This window comes from Balaenoptera physalus, assembly GCF_965194825.1.
Source record: "Balaenoptera physalus genome assembly, chromosome: 9".
In the NCBI taxonomy this organism is placed as follows: domain Eukaryota; kingdom Metazoa; phylum Chordata; class Mammalia; order Artiodactyla; family Balaenopteridae; genus Balaenoptera; species Balaenoptera physalus.
The window spans coordinates 3,550,204-3,574,735 of NC_138888.1; the positions used below are offsets into that span (position 1 = coordinate 3,550,204).

Below are 24,532 nucleotides of genomic sequence, written 5' to 3' on the forward strand. Positions count from 1 at the left end.
CTCCCGGCCCCACATAATATCAAATGGTGAAAGCTCTCCTAGACATCTCCATCTCAATGCTAAGACACAGCTCCAACCAACGACCAGCAAGCTACAGTGCTGGACACCCCATGCCAAACAACTAGCAAGACAGGAACACAACCCCACCCGTTAGCAGAGAGACTGCCTAAAATCATAATAAGGTCATAGACACCCCAAAACACACCCCTGGACATGGTCCTGCCCACCAGAAAGACAAGATCCAGCCTCATCCACCAGAACACAGGCACCAGTTCCCTCCACCAGGAAGCCTACACAATGCACTGAACCAACAGCCACTGGGGGCAGACACCAAAAACAATGGGAACTATGAACCTGCAGACTGTGAAAAGGAGACCCCCAAACACAGTAAGGAAAGCAAAATGAGAAGACAGAGAAACACACTGCAGATGAAGGAGCAAGGTAAAAACCCACCAGACCAAACAAATGAAGAGGAAATAGGCAGTCTACCTGAAAAAGAATTCAGAGTAATGATAGTAAAGATGATCCAAAATCTTGGAAAGAGAAAGGAGAAAATACAAGAAATGTTTAACAAGGACCCAGAAGAACTAAAGAACAAACAAATAATGATGAACAACACCATAAATGAAATTAGATATTCTCTAGAAGGAATCAATAGCAGAATAACTGAGGCAGAAGAACGGATAAGTGACCTGGAAGATAAAATAGTGGAAATAGGTACCGCAGAGCAGAATAAAGAAAAAAGAATGAAAAGAATTGAGGACAGTCTCAGAGACCTCTGGGACAACATTAAAGGCACCAACATTCGAATTATAAGGGCCCCAGAAGCAGAAGAGAAAAAGAAAGGGACTGAGAAAATATTTGAAGAGATTTTAGTTGAAAACTTCCCTAATATGAGAAAGGAAATAGTCAGTCAAGTCCAGGAAGCACAGAGAGTCCCATACAGGATAAATCCAAAGAGAAACACACCAAGACACATATTAATCAAACTATCAAAAATTAAATACAAAGAAAAAATATTAAAAGCATCAAGGGAAAAACAACAAATAACATACAAGGGAATCCCCATAAGTTTAACAGCTGATCTTTCAGGAGAAACTCTGCAAGCCAGAAGGGAATGGCAGGACATATTTAAAATGATGAAAGGGAAAAACCTACAACCAAGATTACTCTACCCAGCAAGAATCCCATTCAGATTTGATGGAGAAATTAAAACCTTTACAGACAAGCAAAAGCTAAGAGAATTCAACACCACCAAACCAGCTCTACAACAAATGCTAAAGGAACTTCTCTAGGCAGGAAACACAAGAGAAGGAAAAGACCTACAATAACAAACCCAAAACAATTAAGAAAACGGTAATAGGAACACACATATCGATAACTACCTTAAATGTAAATGGATTAAATGCTCCAACCAAAAGACATAGACTGGCTGAATGGATACAAAAACTAGACCCTTATATATGCTGTCTGCAAGAGACCCGCTTCAGACCTAGGGACACATACAGACTGAAAGTGAGGGGATGAAAAAAGATATTCCATGCAAATGGAAATCAAAAGAAAGCTGGAGTAGCAATTCTCATATCAGACTAAAAGGTGGTTCATTGAGAAGATAAACAAAATTGGTAAACCATTAGCCAGACTCATCAAGAAAAAAAGGGAGAAGACTCAAATCAAAAGAATTGGAAATGAAAAAGGAGAAGTAACAACTGACACTGCAGAAATACAAACGATCATGAGAGATGACTACAAGCAACTATATGCCAATAAAATGGACAACCTGGAAGAAAAGGACAAATGCTTAGAAAAGCACAACCATCCGAGACTGAACCAGGAAGAAAGAGAAAATGTAAACAGACCAATCACAAGCACTGAAATTGAGACTGTGATTAAAAATCTCCCAACAAACAAAAGCCCAGGACCAGATGGCTTCACAGGCAAATTCTATCAAACATTTAGAGAAGAGCTAACACCTATCCTTCTCAAACTCTTCCAAAATATAGCAGAGGGAGGAACACTCCCAAACTCATTCTACGAGGCCACCCTCGCCCTGATACCAAAACCAGACAAAGATGTCACAAAGAAAGAAAACTACAGGACAATATCACTGATGAACAAAGATGCAAAAATACTGAACAAAATACTAGCAAACAGGATCCAACAGCACGTTAAAAGGATCATACACTGTGATCAAGTGGGGTTTATCCCAGGAATGCAAGGATTCTTCAATATACACAAATCAATCAATGTGATAAACCATATTAACAAATTGAAGGATAAAAACCATATGATCATCTCAATAGATGCAGAAAAAGCTTTTGACAAAATTCAACACCCATTTATGATAAAAACCCTCCAGAAAGTAGGCATAGAGGGAACCTACCTCAACATAATAAAGGCCATATATGACAAGCCCACATCCAACATCATTCTCAATGGTGAAAAACTGAAACCATTTCCTCTAAGATCAGGAACAAGACAAGGTTGTCCACTCTCACCACTATTATTCAACATAGTTTTGGAAGTTTTAGCCACAGCAATCAGAGAAGAAAAGGAAATAAAAGGAATCCAAATCGGGAAAGAAGAAGTAAAGCTGTCACTGTTTGCAGATGATATGATACTGTACATAGAGAGTCCTAAAGATGCTACCAGAAAACTACTAGAGCTAATCAATGAATTTGGTAAAGTAGCAGGATACAAAATTAATGCACAGAAATCTCTTGCATTCCTGTACACTAATGATGAAAAATCTGAAAGAGAAATTAAGGAAACAATCCCATTTACCACTGCAACAAGAAGAATAAAATACCTAGGAATAAACCTGCCTAAGGAGACAAAAGACCTGTATGCAGAAAACTATAAGACACTGATGAAAGAAATTATGGATGGTATAAACAGATGGAGAGATATACCATGTTCTTGGATTGGAAGACTCAACATTGTGAAAATGACTCTACTACCCAAAGCAATCTACAGATTCAGTGCAATCCCTATCAAACTACCAATGGCATTTTTCACAGAATTAGAACAAAAAATTTTACAATCTTTATGGAAACACAAAAGTTCCCGCATAGCCAAAGCAATCTTGAGAAAGCAAAATGGAGCTGGAGGAATCAGGCTCCTGGACTTCAGACTATACTACGAAGCTACTGTAATCAAGACAGTATGGTACTGGCACAAAAACAGAAATATAGATGAATGGAACAGGATAGAAAGCCCAGAGATTAACCCACGCACATATGGTCACCTTATCTTTGATAAAGGAGGCAAGAATATACAATGGAGAAAAGACAGCCTCTTCAATAAGTGGTGCTCAGAAAACTGGACAGCTACATGTAAAAGAATGAAATTAGGACACTCCCTAACACCATACACAAAAATAAACTCAAAATGGATTAACGACCTAAATGTAAGGCCAGACACTATAAAACTCTTAGAGGAAAACATAGGAAGAACACTCTATGACATAAATCACAGCAAGATCCGTTTTGACCCACCTCCTAGAGAAATGGAAATAAAAACAAAAATAAACAAATGGGACCTAATGAAACTTAAAAGCTTTTGCACAGCAAAGGAAACCATAAGCAAGACGAAAAGACAACCCTCAGAATGGGAGAAAATATTTGCAAACAAAGCACCTGACAAAGGATTAATCTCCAAATTTACAAGCAGGTCATGCGGCTCAATGTCAAAAAAACAAACAACTCAATCCAAAAATGGGCAGAAGATCTAAATAGACATTTCTCCAAAGCAGATATACATATTGACAACAAATACATGAAAGAATGCTCAACATCACTAATCATTAGAGAAATGCAAGTCAAAACTACAGTGAGGTATCACCTCACACCAGTCAGAATGGCCATCATCAAAATATCTACAAACAATAAATGCTGGAGAGGGTGTGGAGAAAAGGGAACCCTCTTTCACTGTTGGTGGGAATGTACATTGATATAGCCACTATGGAGAACAGTATGGAAGTTCCTTAAAAAACTAAAAATAGAACTACCATATGAGCCAGCAATCCCACTGCTGGGCATATACCCTGAGAAAACCATAATTCAAAGAGAATCATGTACCACAATGTTCATTGCAGCTGTATTTACAATAGCCAGGACATGGAAGCAACCTAAGTGTCCATCGACAGATGAATGGATAAAGAAGATGTGGCACATATCTACAATGGAATATTACTCAGCCATAAAAAGAAATGAAATTGAGTTATCTGTAGTCAGGTGGATGGACCTAGAGTCTGTCATACAGTGTGAAGTAAGTCAGAAAGAGAAAGACAAACACCGTATGCTAACACATATATATATAGAATCTAAAAAAAAAAAAAAAAAAAAAAGAAAAAAATGGTTCTGAAGAACCTAGGGGCAGGATGGGAATAAAGACGCAGACGTAGAGAATGGACTTGAGGACACAGGGAGGGGGAAGGGTAAGCTGGGATGAAGTGAGAGAGTGACATGGACATATATACACTACCAAATGTAAAATAGATAGCTAGTGGGAAGCAGCCACATAGCACAGGGAGATCAGCTTGGTGCTTTGTGACCACCTAGAGGGGTGGGATAGGGAGGGTGGGAGGGAGACGCAAGAGGGAGGAGATATGGGGATATATGTATATGTATATGTATAGCTGATTCACTTTGTTATACAGCAGAAACTAAGACACCATTTAAAAGCAATTATACTCCAATAAAGATGTTTAAAAAGAAAAAAAAAAAGAGCTTCCCAGGCAAGGACAGCAACATGCAAAGGCCCTGAGGCAGCGTTCTTGGTACTTCTGACCAAGTTCCTGGAGTGAAGTGAACAAGAGGGAAAATAGAGAAGTGAGGGGTCAAGGGGGTCATTTGGGGGAGGGACTATTATTTTGAAGATACGGGAAGCTATTTGAGCCAAGTGACGTGTTCTGACTTATATCAGTATTTTCACAGCATTGCTTTGTTGCTGTGTACAGAATAGAAAGAAGGAAGGCAAGGGTAGTAGCAGGGAAACCATTTAGGATTTAGGAAACTACTGAAATGTGCAGGTGACTGAGGTTGTGGCTAGAACCTGGACAGCAAGAGTAAAGGTATTGAGTGGTTGGATTCTAGATTTAGAGCCCACTGGACTTAGTGACAGAGAGGGGAATTAAGGCTGACTAGAGAGATTTTGGCCGAGCAAGTCAGAGAATGGAGTTTTCATTTACAGAGATGATGGAAACCGTTAAGGAGAAGGTTTTGGAAAAGTCTTATTTTGGAAATATGTGGATTAAACAATTTTAGGTAGAATGTTGTAACATGAGTGTATTATTAATTTGTTTGTAAGACATACTAGTGTAACGTTATAGTCAGTGTCAAACTCAGGTATATAAGTCTTGTCTTTCTTTTTTTCATTTTCAAGATTGTTCTGGTTATTCTAGGTCTTTTGAATCCATAGCAATTTCTTATAAAAAGCTGTAGATCAGTTTGGAGAGAATAAATACCTTAATGATACCGAGTCTTGTAATCAGTGTATATATATAGTATATCTCTCTATTTAAGTGTTCTTTAATTTGTATTTGCTGTGTTTCTAGTTTTCAATGTATGGATCTTAAATTTATTTTGTTAAAGTTGTTTCTACATGTTTTATTCTTTATGATGCTATTGTTTTAGTTCATTTTTCAATTATTTCCTACTAGTGTTTAGAAAAATAATTGATTTTTACATATTTATTTATATCCTGTGACCCTGCTAAATATGCTTATTTGTTCTAGTAGTTTCTTGTAGATACTTCAGGATTTTCTACTTACAAGGTTATGTGTGTTGTTTGTTAATAAAGACAGCTTTCCCTCTTCCCTTCTAGTCTGTATGCTTTTACTCTTTTTCTTGAGTTATTACATTTTTTTTCTTGTGTTAGTATACTGACTAGAGCCTTCAGTACAATGTTGAATAGAAGTGGTGAGAGCAGACATCTTTGCCTTGTTCCTTGTCTTAGGAAAGCATTCAGTTTTTTACCATGAACTATGGTTTTTGCTATAGGTTTTTTATAGATGCCTTTTATCTGGTTGAGGAAATCTTCGTTTCTATATCATGAGTGGATGTTGGATTTTGTCATGTAACTTTACCTGTATCGACTTAGGTGATTGTATGATTTTTGTATCATAACTTTATTGTTATGATTATTAACTTGCTATGTTATGTTAATTTATTTTTGGATGTTATACGAACCTTACATTCCTAGGATAAGACCCTCTTGATTGTGGTGCATATTCCTTTATATATAGTGTTGGGTTTAATTTGCTAATATATGTATTTTTTAATTTATTTATTTTTTTAATTATTTATTTTGGCTGCGTTGGGTCTTCGTTGCTGCACGCAGGCTTTCTCTAGTTGCGGTGAGTGGGGGCTACTCTTCATTGCGGTGCGTGGGCTCCTCATTGCTGTGGCTTCCCTTGCAGCGGAGCACGGGCTCTAGGCGTGCGGGCTTCAGTAGTTGTGGCACACGGGCTCGGTAGTTGTGGCTTGTGGGCTCTAGAGCGCAGGATCAGTAGTTGTGGCACACGGGCTTAGTTGCTCCGCAGCATGTGGGATCTTCCCGGACCAGGGCTCGAACCCGTGTCTCCTGCATTGGCAGGCGGATTCTTAACCACTGTGCCATCAGGGAAGCCCTCATTTGCTAATATTTTATTAAGGATCTTTGCTCTACATTCATGAGGCATATTTATGTTTGGTATCAGGGTAAAATGCCTCATAACAGGAGTTGGGAAATCTTCCCTCTTGGCTTTGTGTGGGATTGGTATTATTTTCTTCTTAAATATTTTAGATAATTCACCAGTGGAACCGTATGCTTTTTAAAGAAATTTATTCTCAGTGATGTTGCTGACTGCTTAAACTTTCAGAGGGTTATCCTCCAGTGGGCTATTCCTTATGCCCCCACTGTGTCTGCTAATTGAGCCTTTGATATTAACACCTTTTAATCACTTATCCTCACTCAGGTATTTAACCCCCTTTCAAACTTAAATTTATGATATTTGCCCACTTTTTGCATTCATGGTTATTTTAAAATTCAAGAAAATTTAAGAAACCTTTTTGAATAATATTATACCACAAATTGAACTAATTTAAGATACTTGGATTGGGAATCTCTGCTGCTGTGGACTGAATTATGTTTCCCCAAAATTCACATGTTGAAGCCCTAATCTTTACTGGGACTGTATTTACAGTAAGGACATAATTCAGGTTAAATGAGGTTATAAGAGTGGGCCCCTAATCCCAAGGAATTAGTGTCCCTATAAGAGGAGATACCAGAGAACTAGTGTCCTCTCTCCACCATGGGAGGGCGGCCAAAAGGGAGGCCTCTCCAGAAACCAAACCCTGATGGAACCTTGACCTTGGGCTCCCCAGTCTCTAGAACTGTGAGAAAATAAACTTCTGTATTTAAGCTGCCCAGTCTGTGATATTTTGTTATGACAGCCCAAGCTGACTAATACATCTCCTTTATGCTGTTGCTTTTGGAATGTGTTTTCCTAATTGTGCTGTCATGTAACTGAATACCTGATAGGGTCTTCTGCATGGGCTTTTCAGGGCATCCTGGATTGGGTGCTTGCTACGGTCTGCTGGGAGTGTTACAGTAGCTAGTTAAATGAATGCTAGTTTTCACAAACTATAACCTGTCAGGAGTGTTCCACCACCGTTGGTGTGTTCCCTCAGAATCGTGTACATATTCCTCAGAACCGTCAGTGTCTTTCAGTGCTAACGTGAGCTTGGGAAAGTAGAGATTTACTTTTCCGTGTTTGAACTTCCGTTAAACAAAAAATTTTTACAACTTTAACAACAGTTGGCAGTTATACTTTTTGTTAAACTGTAAACGGGTCACATAGTTTGGGAAGTGTATTATATTCCTTTTTACTTTTAAGTGGATTAATGTTAAAAATAATCCAACTTTCAAAGGAGTATTTACTATTTTTGCATAACAAATGCCACAAATTTAGTGATTTAAAACAATGCCCATTTATTAGCTCACAGTTCTGTGGACCAACAGTCTGGTGTTGTGTGACTTTTTTTTTTTTTTGCTTAGGGTATCACAAGGCTAAAATTAAGGTGTTCACCTTACTGAGTTCTCATCTGGAGGCTCTGGGGAAAGTTCACCTTCCTAAACTCGATCTCGTCATTGACAGAAGGCAGTTCCTTGTGGCAGTAGGACCAAGGCCCCCTCTTTCCTTGCTGGGCCCCCAGAGTTTGACTGCATTCCTTGATGCATGGCCCTCCATCTTCAAGGCGGCAGTGGAGCTCTGAATCTTTCTTGCGCTTGAATCTTGAAGTTCCCTTTCTGCCACCAGCAGAGAAAATTATTTATTCTTCAAGGGTTCGTGTGATTAGGTCAGACCCAACTGGATAATCTTCCTGTTTTAAGGCCAATCTATGATGTAACATAACCTAATCATGAGAGTAAAATCCATCATTTTCAGTCCTGCAAATTATGCAGGGTGTGTACACCAGAGGAAAATCTTACGGGCATCTTAGAATTATGCCTGTCACAAAAGGGTTTTCTGTAAGTGAATATGTCTGCGATTTTGAATCTTGATGATTTGAATAAAGAGGGATTGATCAAAGTATTTACTGTGCAATCCAACTGACAAAAACCTATACATACGTGTTTTATGTTTTTCTAGAATGACTTAATCTTTCTAATGAGACAGTGTATAATACAATTTGCCTCCATGATTTAAAAAATAGTATAGGGATGGGAATGAGCATTTACTTTTGCTATGTGTGATGCAGTGCAGTATTGCTGAGAAATCTAGTTCATTTGTAAATCTGTCATCAATGTGAATGACTTCCAAAGTGTACATCTCTTAGTTTCTACTTCCTTCTTCTGAGCTGCAGATTTATGTTTCCTACTGCTTACTGGAAATCACCATATAAGTAATCTGATAGGCAACTGCATTTCAGCAGATCTCAAACCAAAGCCATTTTCTTTTCCATGCATCTTTCACTAACTCCTGTATTTCCTATGACTGTCCATTACCTAAGCTAGAAAAGGCGGAGTCACCTTTGATGTATCCTACTGCTTCATTGTCTTTTTAATTTGTCACTAGTTCGTGTTGGCTGGCCTTACCCAGGATTAAAGAGAATTTTAAAACTTTATAAGGGTAAGGATATTGTTTGTTTATTGTATATCAACCACATAGATATGCTGGCTCATAATAGGCTCTCAGTGAACACTTATTGAGTGAATAAATGAATCTCAGTGTTTAGAACTAATCATGTCAGCCAAACTCTGTGTTCAGTTAATGTACCTTCCCAGCCTTGCAGCGTGGTTATGTGTCTGACTACTCCTCTTTCTACTCCTTTTTGAGGTCCCTCAGAGTTCGCTTACAGATTTGTCTTCAGCTGACTTCACCCCCTCCGCACGCCGTGAGCTGTGCTTATAGACTTGCCCATGGCGTCCATACCCCTCTGGCTCTCTCCAGTATCTAATTGGCTTAACCCGGGCTTTGGCATCCATCCCTGTGTGGTCCTGCCTTCCTGGAAGCTCTCGAATTAGACCTGCCTTGGTCCCTTTGAGTTTAGTGTTCAAATACACATTCTGGTTAATACGGGGGTTAGCTAGACAATTTATGGATTTGATAGTTCTCAGTTTAAGCACTCATGGGTATGTATAAAATGTGTTACTATTCTGAAACACACCTAGATGAAATGATCTTTAAATATAGGTAAATAAAGGTTTTGTCAAGTCAAATTACATTTAAACAGTAGCATGATTAGATATCTGTAAAAATCTTAAATCTCATAATATTTCTTGACATAAAGGTGCCCACTGTTTTGATGAAGGTGGATAATTGTTCATTAATCACTTATTATGTGTTCAGATCTTTGCATGTACTGTGTCCTTGTGGAGTAGGTACTATTATTGGCCTCATCTTTTGTTTGTGAGGCCAACAAGGCTTAGCAGTTTAAGTGGCTTGCTTAAGGAACATAAGCCTGCGCTTGAGCGTACATCTGGTGACTCAGAACCTGGAGGACCAAGGGATGCTGTCTCCCACAGGTTACTGTACATTTACAGGTGAACTTGAGTTAAACGGGTGAGAGTCTTCAACCCTTTGTGCTGCAAGGCGTGTGCCTGAACGGCTGCCTCTGTTGTAGGCTTCTCTTTGCTGGTGTTGTTTTCTGAGTCAGGAGAAGGGTAAAGGTTGGCGTCGTAAGCTTTCCTTGTGGTTCTACTCCAAAATCATTGTTTTCTTCGATGTCTTATCACTTTGAGTAGCATAAGTTTTTATTTGGCTTTCTCAGTTAAAGAAACTTTCATGGATATCCTCAGCCAAGGGAAAACACATAATTTCATTTTGGTTTAGAAATACAGCAGTGTGGGATTTGCCTTCTGATAAATGCAAATTACAAACAATGAAAACGATGTCTTCTCTGCAGCCAAGGCACCCTTCAGGCTGTTAATTCACTTGGAATGAGCAATCAATTAGGTAGGTCAAAATCCCAGCAGCATGTTCAATTAAGGTTCATTAATTGACTCCTTTTTAGGGCATAGGCAAATCTTCTTTCAGTAAGAAGGTACTTGGGTAGGAAGGAATTATTTAGGTTATATAGATAGATAGATAGAAGGCAAGAATAATGATTACAAGGCATTTAAATCTTTTTTTAGCTTTATTGAGGTATTATTGACTTATATGTATCTGTAAGGTATACAATGTGATGATTTCAGATACGTATTTATTGAGAAATGATTACCACGATAAGGTTAGTTAACACTTCCATCCCCTCACATAATTTCCTTTGTGTGTGTGTGTGTGTGGGGGGGGATAACTTTTAAGATCTACTCTCAACAACTTTTAAGTATATAATACAGTATTGTTAATTACAGTCGCAACACTGTATATTAGATCCCCAGAATTTATTCACTAACTCATAGTTGGAAGTTTGTACCCCGTTGACCAATATCTCCCATATCCCCGACCTGTGAGCTCTTAGCAACCACCAATACTCTCTCTTTGAGTTTGGCTTTTTTAGATTCCACATACAAATGAAATCATAGAGTATTTGTCTTTCTCTGTCTTATTTAACTTAGCATAATGCCTTCAAGGTCCATCCATGTTATCACAAAAGGCAGGATTTCTTTCCTTTTTATGGCTGAATAATATTCCTCTGTGTGTGTGTGTGTGTGTGTGTGTGTGTGTGTGTGTGTGTGTATCACATCTTCTTTATCCATTCATCTGTTGATGGACACTTAAGGTCGTTTCCATGACTTGGCTATTATGAATAGTGCTGCAAAGAAGATGGTGGTACAGATAGCTCTCTTCAAGATAGCATTTATTTCCTTCAGATATATACCCAGAAGTAGGACTGCTGGATCATATGTTAGTTCTATTTTTAATTTTTTGAGGAAACTTCACACTGTTTTCCATAATGGCTGCACCAATTTACATTCCCACCAACAGTGCACAAGTGTTCCCTTTTCGCTAACACTTTTCATCTCTTGTCATTTTGATGATAGCTATACTAACAGGTGTGAGGTGATACTTCACTGTAGTTTTCATTTTCATTTCCCTGATGATTAGTGATATTTAGTACCTTTTTATGTACTCATCTACTGACCATTTGTATGTTTCCCTTGGAAAAATGTCTATTCCAGTCCTTTGCTCATTTTTTAATTGGATTTGTTTTTGCTATTGAGTTGTATGAGTTTCTTATATATTTTGGATATTAACCATTTATCAGAGAGTTTGCAAATATTTTCTCCAATTCTGTGGGTTGCCTTTTTGTTTTGCTGATTGTTTCTGCTGTGCAGAAGCTTTTCAGTTGGATGTAGTCCCACTATTTTATTTTTGCCTTTATTGCTTGTGCTTTTGGTATCATATCCAGAACAACTTTGTCAACATCAATGTCAAGAAGCTTTTCCCTATGTGTTCTTCTAGATGTTTTATGGTTTCAGGTCTTATGTTTAAGTCTTTAATGCATTTTGAGTTAATTTTTGTGGGTGGTGTAAGTTAGGGGTCCACTTTCATTCTTCTGTGTGTGGTCATCCAGTTTTCCCAACCCTGTTTATTGAAGAGACTGTCTTTTCCCCACTGAGTCTTCTAGACTCCCTTGTCAAATATTAGTTGACTGTATATTTGAAGGTTTATATCTGGGCTGTCAGTTCTGTTCCATTGGTCTGTGAATCTGTTTTTATGTCAGTACCACACTGTTTTGATTAGTATAACTTTGTAATAAAGTTTGAAATCAGGGATAGTGGTGTCTCCAGCTTTGCTATTCTTTCTCAGGATTGCTTTGGCTCATTGGGAGTGGGTCCCATGAATTTTAGAGTTTTCTTTTATTTCTGTGAAAAATGACATGGCATTTGCTTTTACTTTGCTCCTTGTTTTTCCTCCTTGGTTAAAAAAGAATAATATCACTGGCTATGGGGTTCGACAGAAACCCAAAAAAGCATCTCATCTATTCGTTTTTATTATAACTTTGGAGCTATTTTAATGATATTGGAAACCATTTACAGCTCTCACATTTTAACCTCTATTCATTGCATATAAAGGACTTTGCCTTTCTAAATAAAGAAGCCAAAATGGAAATTACCTTTAGAGCCCATTAATCCCTTCCTTTATTTGATAAATGGCAAGAAGGAACTGCTATATAAATCCTTATGTTTATAAACTCATGTACACCAGTGCATTGTGGGGTAGAACTTTGACGTAAAGATTTCATATTATAGTGTACACAGGGATCTGTTTCCAGAATTGGAGCTACATTATAGGTGGATTGAAGGATGTCAGAATTAGAAAAGCATATTTAAGAAGTAAAGAAATTCTTGTTTTTCAGAAAACTTAATATAGATATTCAAACCGTTTGGATGGAAAAAGAAGCGTGAAAGTAGTGTAAAAGAAAGAAACGAATCTCATCTGGTCTCAGGGAGGATTGGGAACTTGAGTGGGAGCTGTGGGCTACTGAGAGGTGGGGTCCATTGCTTGGACACTTGCTTTCTGACCTGGGTGCATCTGTGATCTTGCAGGGCTGGGCACAGTTTGCAGCAGCACATCTGCACATCTGTGAAATCACGTAGGAAAAATGGTGACTCATGGATTAATTCACTAATTGATGATGGTCCCTGTGTTGGAGATTGCCAAGACTACTTCTGAGTTTGGTGATTTGCTAGGAGGACTCCAGAACACATAGTCATGCTTATGGTTAAGATTTCTTACAGCAAAAGTGCCAAATCAGCAAAGGGGAACGGTACACAGGGTGAAGGCGTGGGGGGGATCGGGCACGAGCTTTCAAGAATCCTCTCCCAGGGGAGCCACACAGGACTCGGATAATTCTTCCAGCAACGACTGTGACAACACGTATGACGTGCTGTCTACTCGGGAAACTCATTAGAGGCTCAGTACCCAGAGTTCCTGCTGGGGGCTCGTCGCACAGGCACCCTCTGCCTGTCACTGTCCAGAATTGCAGACCCCCAGAAGGAGAGCAGGTGTTTGGCATAAATCATACTGTTTGCACAAGCAGGCTAGGCCCAGCGGCCACTGGAAACACTCTCAGGGCCACGTTCCCGGGTGCCAGCCTTGCAAGCAGGCTCTCAGAACAGTCTCAGGCCCGCCGTCAAGTCTCTTCTGCACGGACCCGGGGACTGTGCTCTGTGGACAGTGGAGAATGAGACAGATCAGCTGTCCTTGTGGAGCTTACAGTCTACCAGGAGAGGCTGACGTTTAATAAGAGAACAATAAATAAATAGGGACTTCAGCTTGGGGTGAGTGATTTGGAGTATGAGCGAATCACGGAACAGGGCAGTGAATGTAGAGTGTGTGGTCAGGGAAGTTGCCTCTGAGGAAGTTGCTTTGAAATTGGTGAGATGTCTCGCTTAGCCGGGTGAAGAGTGGGCAGACATCAGCAGAGACCATGGATGGGGAAGGGCTTGGCGCATTTGAGGAAACAGAGGAAGCATGGGGGAAAGTAGGATCTCAAATTAGACTTATTTTCAGGGCTAGCCTGTGGTTGCAGGTGGTTTCTGCTCCAAAGATTTCTTCCTGCCTTCTTATCAAAGTCTGAGGTTTAGCAGCCAGATTTCTCAGTTTATAATTTGAAGTAAAATGTGTAATATAACTCCAGATTGGGAGGTAGCACTGATCAGTAGCAATCCCATTAAAGTATGATAAGCTCAGATGGGGAAAGTGTCAAAAACAAGAGGCAATTTGCCTTTAAGAGGTAAGCTCTTGGGCTTATAGCTTTGTTCCAACCTTAATTATTGCTTTTGTGGTGAAGAAAAAACTAATTCAATTACTTCTCTGTGCTCATTTTCCTTTTTTATACTTTGAGGATTAGGATTTATTTTTCAACCAATATTTATTGATCATTTACTATGTGCCAGATACATCATGCTCTGGGGCTTCAGTGAACTAATACATGTCACCGTTGTAGCATAGAATCATATGCAGAGAGAGCGTTGAAGTGAGGCCAGCAGTGATTAACGAAGGCTCTTAGCTGGTTTATCCTTTTGTGAGGGAAGGAGATTAAGTGGTTGGAGCAGAGGTGAAGCGAGATCAATACCCAGTAGGGAGAAGGTGTACAAAGTTTGAGTGTTGGGGATTCTAAAGGCAAACTTAACTGATTTTAAGCTTATTCCACTGCTAACCTGCACTTGATTTTGGATAAATACAGAAGGTCATGCTTAGAAGCATACACATGCAACCCAGGAGAATGATTACCTGCAACTTGTGTGGACACACACACACACACACGCACAGACAACTTCGCAAAGCGTTGCCATTGAGCACCATGATTGTCCGCCACTGCTTAGTATGACATGAGATATCTTGTTTTAACTCGACAGAGTTTGTTATTAAGGCACTAAAATGATTACTGTACATTTAGAAAATTTACTCTTTAAGACATGTATTTTGGAATTGTCTTTTGAAGCTAATGAGAATTATTTCTGCAGTGAATTGTTATATACGCCTCTCTCCTGGGTAGTTTGAGAAGGTGATGACACCTCAGACGGTGAGGTGGGGTCCACTGGATTCCCCTCTCCTGAGCCTCCAGATCCAGTTACAGAAGCTTTTATTCCCTAAAAATTTCTGCCTGACATTGAAGTACAATTTGGTTTCCTAAAATGTTAATTCTAGTTTTGTCCCCTGGGTTCATACATGGAAAAAAAAAAAAAAAAAAACAGTAAAGAAAAACCAATCCAAATTTCTTAACCTTTTTTACTTAACGGCATTCAGATTAAGCAGTAATAGTGTCCACCAGGAATCTTGTGTTCTCCCAGCTAAACATTTGTAGTCATTCCCTGACTCCTCACGTGGCATGCATTTCAACCCCCTCACAGGTCAGGTTATTCTTGGACAATTGAGCTAATATAGTACAATATTTAATAGCATGAGAGGTTTGGTTTTGTTTTGGTTTGGTTTTGGTTGTTTATTTTTAATCAAATGCTATCTTACGGTTGAATTAAGACTTTAAGAAGCTGAAAATTATTTACTTATTCTTCACACCTGGAGTAAACATAGGGAAATTAGAAAATTGAGACAATTATTGTGATGAATCAGAGAAAGCACTATTAGTAATGTATACCTTAGAATTTTCAAGTATACGGTTTCTTCTAATCTAGCTGAGATTAGCTACAGTGAGATAATGGGGCAGGAGAAGACTTGATGATAAGACCCCTAATTTGAGAGGAAAGAATTCTTTTAAGATTGAGAAGACCTGAGTTAGGGTAACATAAGGGCATTGTGGAATGGGGCTCAGGAACCACAGCTCAGGAACAGGGGTAGGCGGTGGGAGGGTGCTGGGCTCCTGCCATATGTTTTTGACTGCTTTTTAAAAAAAGAATACAGACATGTATTGGGATTTTTCTCCACAAATTAAGATAGCAGAATTAATACTTGAGAAATTGTGCTTTTTCTTATTTCTAATAATAGATCCTTTAGTACTTATAATTAATTTAAAAGTATCCCTCTGAGTGAGAAAAACAATAGTTCTTTAGCCTCTGATTTGAAAGTGATTTTCTAATTTTTTATGAATATTAAGATAGTAAGATTTCAGAAATAAAGTGTTCTTCAGCATGTAGATACCCACTTTTAGAATAATAATTTGTTATAAAGACAGATTTACAGGTATATCTGAAGTGAACCTAAATGTGTATCCAGTTGGTGACAAAATCAGAGAGAAGAATATTCCAAGTGACTTTAAAATATAGTAATTTGTACATTTCTAGTGAGATGTATACTAAAGGAGAAAAAAAAAAAACACCTTATCTGTTTACAGCACTCATACTGTTACATGTGTATTGTATGATAAAACAAATGAGTAGTTATGTAATCTAGTCCGTCATTCCTGGAACTGAAATACCACTGCCCACTGAAAGGAACCAGAGATCCTAAGGAAAATTGTCTGCATCCAGATCTGGGGCAGAAAATGTACAAGCTGAACCTGAAACACCCTATCCTTGCAGATTGTAAGGAAGCCGTCAGGAACTACTAGATTCTTGTCACAGTGACTTGGGAACCAGCTTGAAGAGGCTCCTTCCACTGGCCAAAAGATGGGACAGTTTGAATACCAGCAAGGAAAATAATTACAATGGAAGAAACAGATCAAATTTGTTCAAATCTATGGGTTCATAGTAGTAATATTTTTAGTTCCTCACCTACAGGAGAATGCTACTGAACCAAGTCATTGTGAAAACTGGTAAATAAAGGAGAACAAATTAAGCATTTATCCTGTCTTATCTCAATGAACTAACCAAATACTAGATGAGGTGAAGTTTCTCTTTGTATTATTTCAGCTAGTACATGAAAAAGGCATTATAGAATTAGGAAACCACCATTTTCAAGGCATAATGAATCAATAGCTCATAGATCATCAATGCTGCTAATGTCATGAACAGAGACAGCCAGATGGTGTGAACCTTTTGGCAGAAGAATACAATGCCGCTTATAAAAATTGACTACTCACCTCGATGTTGAACCTCAATCTGTTGAGGTCTCTAGATCTAATTTCAGTTTTCAGGAAATGCAGAGGAAAGATGAACATGCTGAACAGCACAACAGGGATACAGTCAGAAAAATCCAAACTCTAGAAAACCATAGAACCAAAGTTCTGTTTTCTTCAGTAATAAATATGTGGGGAAAACAAAAAAGATGGAGGGGGAATCTATAGGATAAAGAAACCTATGAAAATACCGAACAACTATAACTGCAGCATGTAGACCTACCTGGGTCGAGGTTTATGCAAACAACCTGGTCAAAAAATATCTAGAAAAATGGTACAGGTGAACCTATTTGCAGGGCAGGAATAGAGAGGCAGGCATAGAGAATGGATGTGTGGATATGGGACGGGGGAGAGAGGGTGGGATGAACTGGGAGATTGGGATTGACATATGTGCACTGCCATGTATAAAACAGATAGCTAGCGGGAACCTGCTGTACAGCACGGGGAGCTCAGCTCGATGCTCTGTGGTGACCTAGATGGGTGGGATGGGGGGGAGGGGTGAGAGGGACCTACAAGAGGGAGGGGATGTATGTATACATACACCTGATTCACTTCGTTATGCAGCAGAAACTAACACAACATTGTAAAGCAACTATACCCCAATTAAAAAAATATATTGAGCATTAGAAACTCAAACACTTGGATATTTGATGGTTTTAAAAATGATTATTAATTTGTCTTTATATGTGATAATAGCATCTTATAATCTGTATGCAGACAAAAGATTGCATAGATGAGAGAATGTAGTTTATTAGTGGAAATGAAGTATTTTTAAATATATTGGTTCAAATGTTCATGTTACCTTGGAATAGACATTAGTATCTATCTGTGTGATTCATTGTGTGGATTATTGGTGGCAAAGTTTTAATCACTGGATGCTAGTGTGTGCTAATGACAGCTGTGGGCTGATCCTATTACTCTCATTGGGTTTGTTTCAAAGAAACACTAACCAAGTCTTTTATTGACATAAACAAAATGTACCGGCCATGGGAAGCTATGGAAACATTAAACCAAAGTCAGACAAAAACAAAAGAAGAATGATTTCATCATCCGTACATCTGCCATTTTCCAGGAGTGTGGATAATTATTTCAGTGTCTTATATTCTGGGTTGGTCCTGTGTTGGCTCAAAGGTCCTTTGCAAAATTGCATGTTAATAGGAAGTAAAAATGGATAAAATATTAGAAATAAGTGCTTTTGTTGGCTAAGAAAGTTGAGCATACTTTAAACGATAAGACAAAAATGGACATTTTAGAAAGTTTGGAGTTTTAATGCTAAAGAAATGAGAAGTTACAAACCTGTGGTTCGATTCTGTGGACAATCCAAGAATTGGCTTTCATACAGGTGAAAAATGACTTTTTGGTACTATCAATGCTAGTAAATGTACTCAGCAAAAATGCTGTATATGGATTAGCTCATTGAATTATTATGACACTGTGAGATAGATATTATTGTTCTCATTCCTATTCAAATCCCATTTCCATACAGATAAGAAGCCAGGCTGAGAGAGTTTAGGTGCTTTTTCCAGGCTCAGGCCCAGGTGAATAGGTGAAATGAGGAAACTAACTTTTGCTTTTTATCACTTTTAATCACCAAGACATAATGACTCCCCCTGCCATTCTCATGTTGAAGGCGGTAGTTATTTTCATGAAATGCGAATGGTAACTTGGGGAGAAAAATTATAATTAGGTCATTTGAGGCATTTGAGATATAAAGCTATGTAATAACATTTGGAACTCTAAAAGGAGTTTACAACCAAAATGGTCTATTTTCCATCCCATTCTCTTCTACATACTTAAATCCAGGATTTGATTAATTTCTTTAGAAGTTTACTTAGACATCACAGCTCATTTATGACTCAATTGATCTTTAAAAAATATTTTGAGTAATTTATACAAAATAAGTGTCAAGGAGTGGGGAGTTACGCTCCGCCTTCTTGAGGGCAGAGTATCTGCATAAATTATTTGGAATTCTTCTATATGGAAGATTTGTCTGCTCTTCTCTGTTTGTTCATTTATTTGTTCAGTCATTTATTTATATCAGCATGAACTCATGGGTTGTCTTAGTCTATTCAGGCTGCTGTAACAAAATACCACAGACTGGGTGACCTATAAACAACAGAAATCTATTTTTCACAGTTCTGGACGCTGGGAAGTCCAAGGCCATGGTGCAGCTTGGTTGAGTGAGGACCCTCTTCTGAATCACAGAGCTTCTGTGTTCCCACATGGTGGAAAGGGGCTTGGGATCTCTTCGGATCCACTTTTATAACGCACTAATGCCATTCATGAGGGTTCCACCCTTTGCCTCTAACACCTGGCAACCAGTGATCTTTTTACTATCTTTTTCTATAATTTTGCCTTTTCCAGAATGTTGCATAATTAGAACTATACAGCATGCAGCCTTTTCAGGCTAGCTTTTTATACATGGCAATATGCATTTAAGACTAATCCATGTCTTTTCATGGCTTGCTAGCTCATTTCTCCTCATTGCTAAATGATATTTAATTATATGGTTATGGCACAACTGATGTATCCAGCTTGCCTTTTTTAAACTTTTTTTATTTTTTAAAATTTTATTTATTTAAAAGATTTTATTGGGGTGTAGTTGATTTACAATGTTGTGTTAGTTTCTGTTGTACAGCAAAGTGAATCAGTTATACATATACATATATCCACTCTTTTTTAGATTCTTTTCCCATATAGGTCATTACAGAGTATTGAGTAGAGTTCCCTGTGCTATACAGCAGGTTCTTATTAGTTATCTATTTTATATATACTGGTGTGTATATGTCAATCCCAGTCTCTCAATTTATCCCTCCCCCCTTTCCCCCCTGGTAACCACTTTTGCAGGACATCTTAGGTATTTCCAATTTTGGTTGATTATGAGTAAAGCTGCTCTAAACGTTCACATGCAGGTTTTGTGTGGGTAAATCAGTTGGGTAAATACTTGGTAGTGTGACTGCTGGATCATATGGTAAGATTATATTTAGCTTTATAAGAGACTGCCAGTCTTCCAAAGTGACTGCCATTTTGCATTCTTACCAGCACTGAATGAGAATTTTTGTTGCTCCTCATCCTTGCTAAAATTGATAGTCGGATTTTTGGATTTTAACCATTCTAATAGGTATGTAGTGGAATCTCATTTTTGTTTAACTTCAACTCACAAATGATCATCTTTGCATATTCTTATTTGCCATATCTATATCTTCTTTTGCCAAGTGTCTGTTCAGCTCTTTGACTCATTTTTAACTGGGTTTTTTTCTTGTTGAGTTTTAAGCATTCTTTGTATATTTTAGATACAGTTCCTTTATCTGGTATGTAATTTGGCAAATAGAAAGTTGAGAGTTAAAATCACTTTGGGAATAAGTGGAAAGGAGATGACTCATGTAGTTTTGAGGCAAGATGGAGCTTGAGGTGATGGAAGAATTTCCAAACTAGAGATTAAAAATATAATAAGATTTTGCTGTCATCATCATAGATTATTGTAGAGAAAGCAGAAGTAAAGAGCAAATAGAAAGTTAGGATAAGAACCATATTGTGTCACAAAAGTGATAGAAGGAAGTTTTAAGAAGGAATCAAACGTTGAATATGTACCACTATGACGGACATAATGAAAGTATGAAAATTACTTTGTCTTCTTGAGGTCAAATCAGCTGTCAGCTTACTTCTATATTCTGTGCCTTTTGTATCTGGGGACCTTAACTTGCTTTGTCAAGAGAGCTCTCTCTCTTACTTTAATGAGTCTCTTATCTTTAGCACCTTGTAGAATTTCTCAAATTGAATTTTACATCACTGAGGCTCTTTTGCAGGGTGAACATGGGCTGGATCTTGTTTTTTTTTTTGTTTTTTTTTTACCTAATACAACTACATAATTATATATATTATATATATATACATATATGAGAGATCTATATATCTATATAGTTTAAATTGATTTTTTAAATACTGAATTCATTGAAATAAATCAGTTGCCTTCTCAATAATACCAGTCTGTTGTAGAATCATACAGTTGTGACTTTAGTCCCCAGCAGAATTATTTAATATGTATAAATTCTGTGCCTTGTCTGTGCTAGAAACATGCAGCCTGTTCCCTGAAGTCATAAAGATATACTTGCTTTTTCTCTTTTCTGCATCTAAAAGTACAATTTCCCATTGTCTTTTTCACCTAACCATCCCTAAGGACGGTAATTTATTGAATAATTCACAGAGAGTGTACAATAGTACAAATAATTACAATCACTGAGTAATAATTATTGATAGCCTATTTGTGATTTTGAGTTGTTTAGTGAAATGGCATACCAACATGAAGCACCAATTTGAAAACATGTAATTTTATATCTTTTTAAGTGAAGATATGTAAAAGTTCTTTGCTTGAAAATTCTGTGTATATTCAACAGTTATTAGACTATGAAAATTATTTCAGTGAAACTGACTACATATATTGAATATCAATGAAAAAATGTCGAGTATTTTGAACTTAACATTAGTTTTATCATTGGATTTAGTGACCCTGAGAAAAGGAGAATTTGTGTTGTAAACAGTAAAAGATAAGAACTTATTCCTTAAGCATGTTTTTTAGCACCTAAAATGTACCAGTGCTTTATTCTCCCATTTGATACTGTTGCTAGAGTTTCACTTACCTTAAGTCTTAAATCTATGATAATTACTTACAAAAAAGTGGAAGCACTTTGCAAGGCTTAACTGAACAGCACTGGAATACAACATCGGTTCAAATATGACACTGAAATTTACTGTTGCAAAACAGCTGTATAACATGATGTAATATCTATAGTTTAAAATTGCTAAAGTTCTAACTACTTTTTTTCCTCTACTTTTTCATAGTGGTAAAATATAAATAACACACAATTTGCCATTTTAACCGTATCAAGGATATAATCCAATGGCATTAATTATACTCACAATGTGTGCAACCATCACCCCTGTCTACTTCTAAAACTTTGTCTTTATCCAAAACAGAAACTCTGTACCCATTAAGCAAATAATTCCTCATTCTCCTCTCCCTCGGCCCCTGGACGCCCCTAGTCTACTTTGTCTCTATGAATTTACCTGTTCTAGATATTTCATATAAGTGGAATCATATAATGTTTGCCCTTTGTGTCTAGCTTATTTTATTTACCATATCATTCTTAAGGTTCCTCCATGTTGTAACAAGACTTCATTCCTTCTTATGGATGAATAATAGTCCATTGTATGTATATACATCTTTTAAAAATATTTCTATGTTAAATCAATCGGCATAAATGTCATTTTTCTATATCTTTGATGTAAATGAAGATGTCGTATTGGTTAATTTTATTCTTTTCAATTCTTTTACAGGTTTGACAGATGAAAAAGTGAAGGCATATCTTTCTCTTCACCCCCAGGTATTAGATGAATTTGTATCTGAAAGTGTTAGTGCAGAGACTGTAGAAAAATGGCTGAAGAGGAAAAACAACAAACCAGAAGGTAAGCTCTCATTCAGATTGAGTGTGGATTACTTTCTATTTTATAGTGACAAAAAAGGTATTTAATACATGCTAGAAAGTAAAATATTAGTAGTTTAATTCTGTAAGAATTTTATTCTGTTTAAAAAGATAACTTAAAATAAGTTAGAAGGAGGGGAAACAAATACAAAAGGATGATCTTTAACTAAAAAAATGCCTGGCAAAGAATTGAAAATTTATTTAGATATGACCACATTGAAAAATGCAGAAGTCAATATTAGACTTGATTTTATTTAATGATTATTATTGATTATAAAAATATTCTTTATAGATTTCAAAAATAGATTTATATTATATTTTGCAAAATGAATTATTCAAACAATTTTTGTATGTGCACAGTAGGAAAAGAAGTCTTGACTTACATTAGACATTTTATTTACACTCATAAACTTAAGATGTGGTTATATTTATGGAAAAAAGAAAGATGGACTCAAAAGGAATGTGAAGTCAAATTTCCCCCAAAATTGAATCTATGTTAATATATTGGATTTGGTTATTCTGGTATAATTTTAATTTTGGATTTAAATGAATTTATATTTGGCCACTTATGACTTCTCATTTCTATGAATGTTGCTTTTATAGTGGAAATTAAAATTTATATACGATTCTAACTATATGGAGAACTTTTATATTAAAAAAACCAAAATATATACTATTTTTCTGGAAATTTTTTTTGTGTAAAAAAATGCTACATTTAAAGTTCAAACATGATCATTACTAAAATATTATGCTGTTAGACCTATGCTAATAGTGTGCTGCCTGGAGCTGATTTTCCTCACCCTACATATGAAAGTTTCTATAATTTTCTTACATAATTTTTATAATAAAAAAGAGGTGGATATTTTTAAAAAGAGAGTTTTTGGTATTGAAACACAAAATTGTTTTTAAAGTGTCCATGGGTGTGTGTGAATGTGTATGCATGTATGTGTGGATTGAGAGGGAGGGAAAAAGGGAGAGAGAGAGAGAGAGAAAGAAATATACCTAAATCAGAGACAGGCATATTCTTTTCAAAAGGATCATGGCATTAATAGTAAGAACAAAGCTTGACATGGCATGTTTCATCTATTACAAACCTTACACATTTCCAAACAGTTCGAGATGTCTGAAACTTTCAGAAGTGTGACTGAGTTGTACTTAAGGCAACCTGCTGTATAATGGTGGACAGTAATATAATGCAAAGATATATGCTGCCAACATTGTTAATCAACTACACTCCCATATAAAATGAAAAGTTAAAAATATATATGATGTCTCTGAGATACGAAATTGAGCGTAGGTCTTAGAAAATGAAAAGAATTGCATGCTGTTTTAGTGTTACAGTGATAGTTAACTTTTAAAGTTTTATAAATATTTGAATGTCATTCCACATCTCCCGAATCTGTTTTCTATATTAGTTAACCAAATAATACTTTAAACCTCTTAATACATATACTCAAGAGTTAAATGATTATTAAGAATAGCAATGTGTAACTGAAACAATACTCAGTTATGCTGGAAGAAAAACTTGTCCTTATAAGGAGATGATTTTGACAGTGACCCTGTGCCGGGCTAGAGACTGTTGATGCCACCGAGAATGTGAGTGAATCGTCCACTCGGGGCTCACCGTCTAGTGGTGGGGAAAGGCATAGAAGTAACCACAGCACAGAATGCGTCAGCAGTAAACAAGGACGCAAGTAGTTTGCAGTGGAAGGGCATTAAAAGGAACCTTTAATTCTACTGCTGCGGTCCAGTAAGACCCTTTTTACCTCCTCTTCCAAGGAGTTTATCACAAGAATGTATCTCATTACATCTGCTTTATATCCAGTGAGATTCTGTAGCATGGCCCCTGCAGACTGTTTAAAGGCAAGGTTTAGCACTAAACTTGTGTGAGTAGCATGGAAAAAGCATTTCCCAGTCTTCTTTGAGATGTAGAAAGCCAGTTAAATATCTTTATTTCATTTATATTGTCACGGATTAAAGTAGTGGTTCTCTGAACCATCTCCTTTCTTTTCCCTCACCCCCCCCCCCCCTCATTATTATCCCTTCACTGAAAATGTCTTGAGGAAGAAAATTTTTGTCAGGAGATTTTTAAGGAGTGTTTCT

The 24,532-nt window shown here is 37.2% G+C and overlaps 1 protein-coding gene across 1 annotated transcript in view; it reads left to right on the top strand.

Moving 5' to 3' along the window:
• The window catches only part of PDE10A (phosphodiesterase 10A), a 307,742-nt gene that overhangs the window by 98,827 nt on the left and 184,383 nt on the right, over positions 1–24,532 (top strand). The window contains 1 exon segment of the mRNA XM_082475548.1: positions 22,284–22,412. Coding sequence (XP_082331674.1) covers positions 22,284–22,412 — 129 coding nt within the window.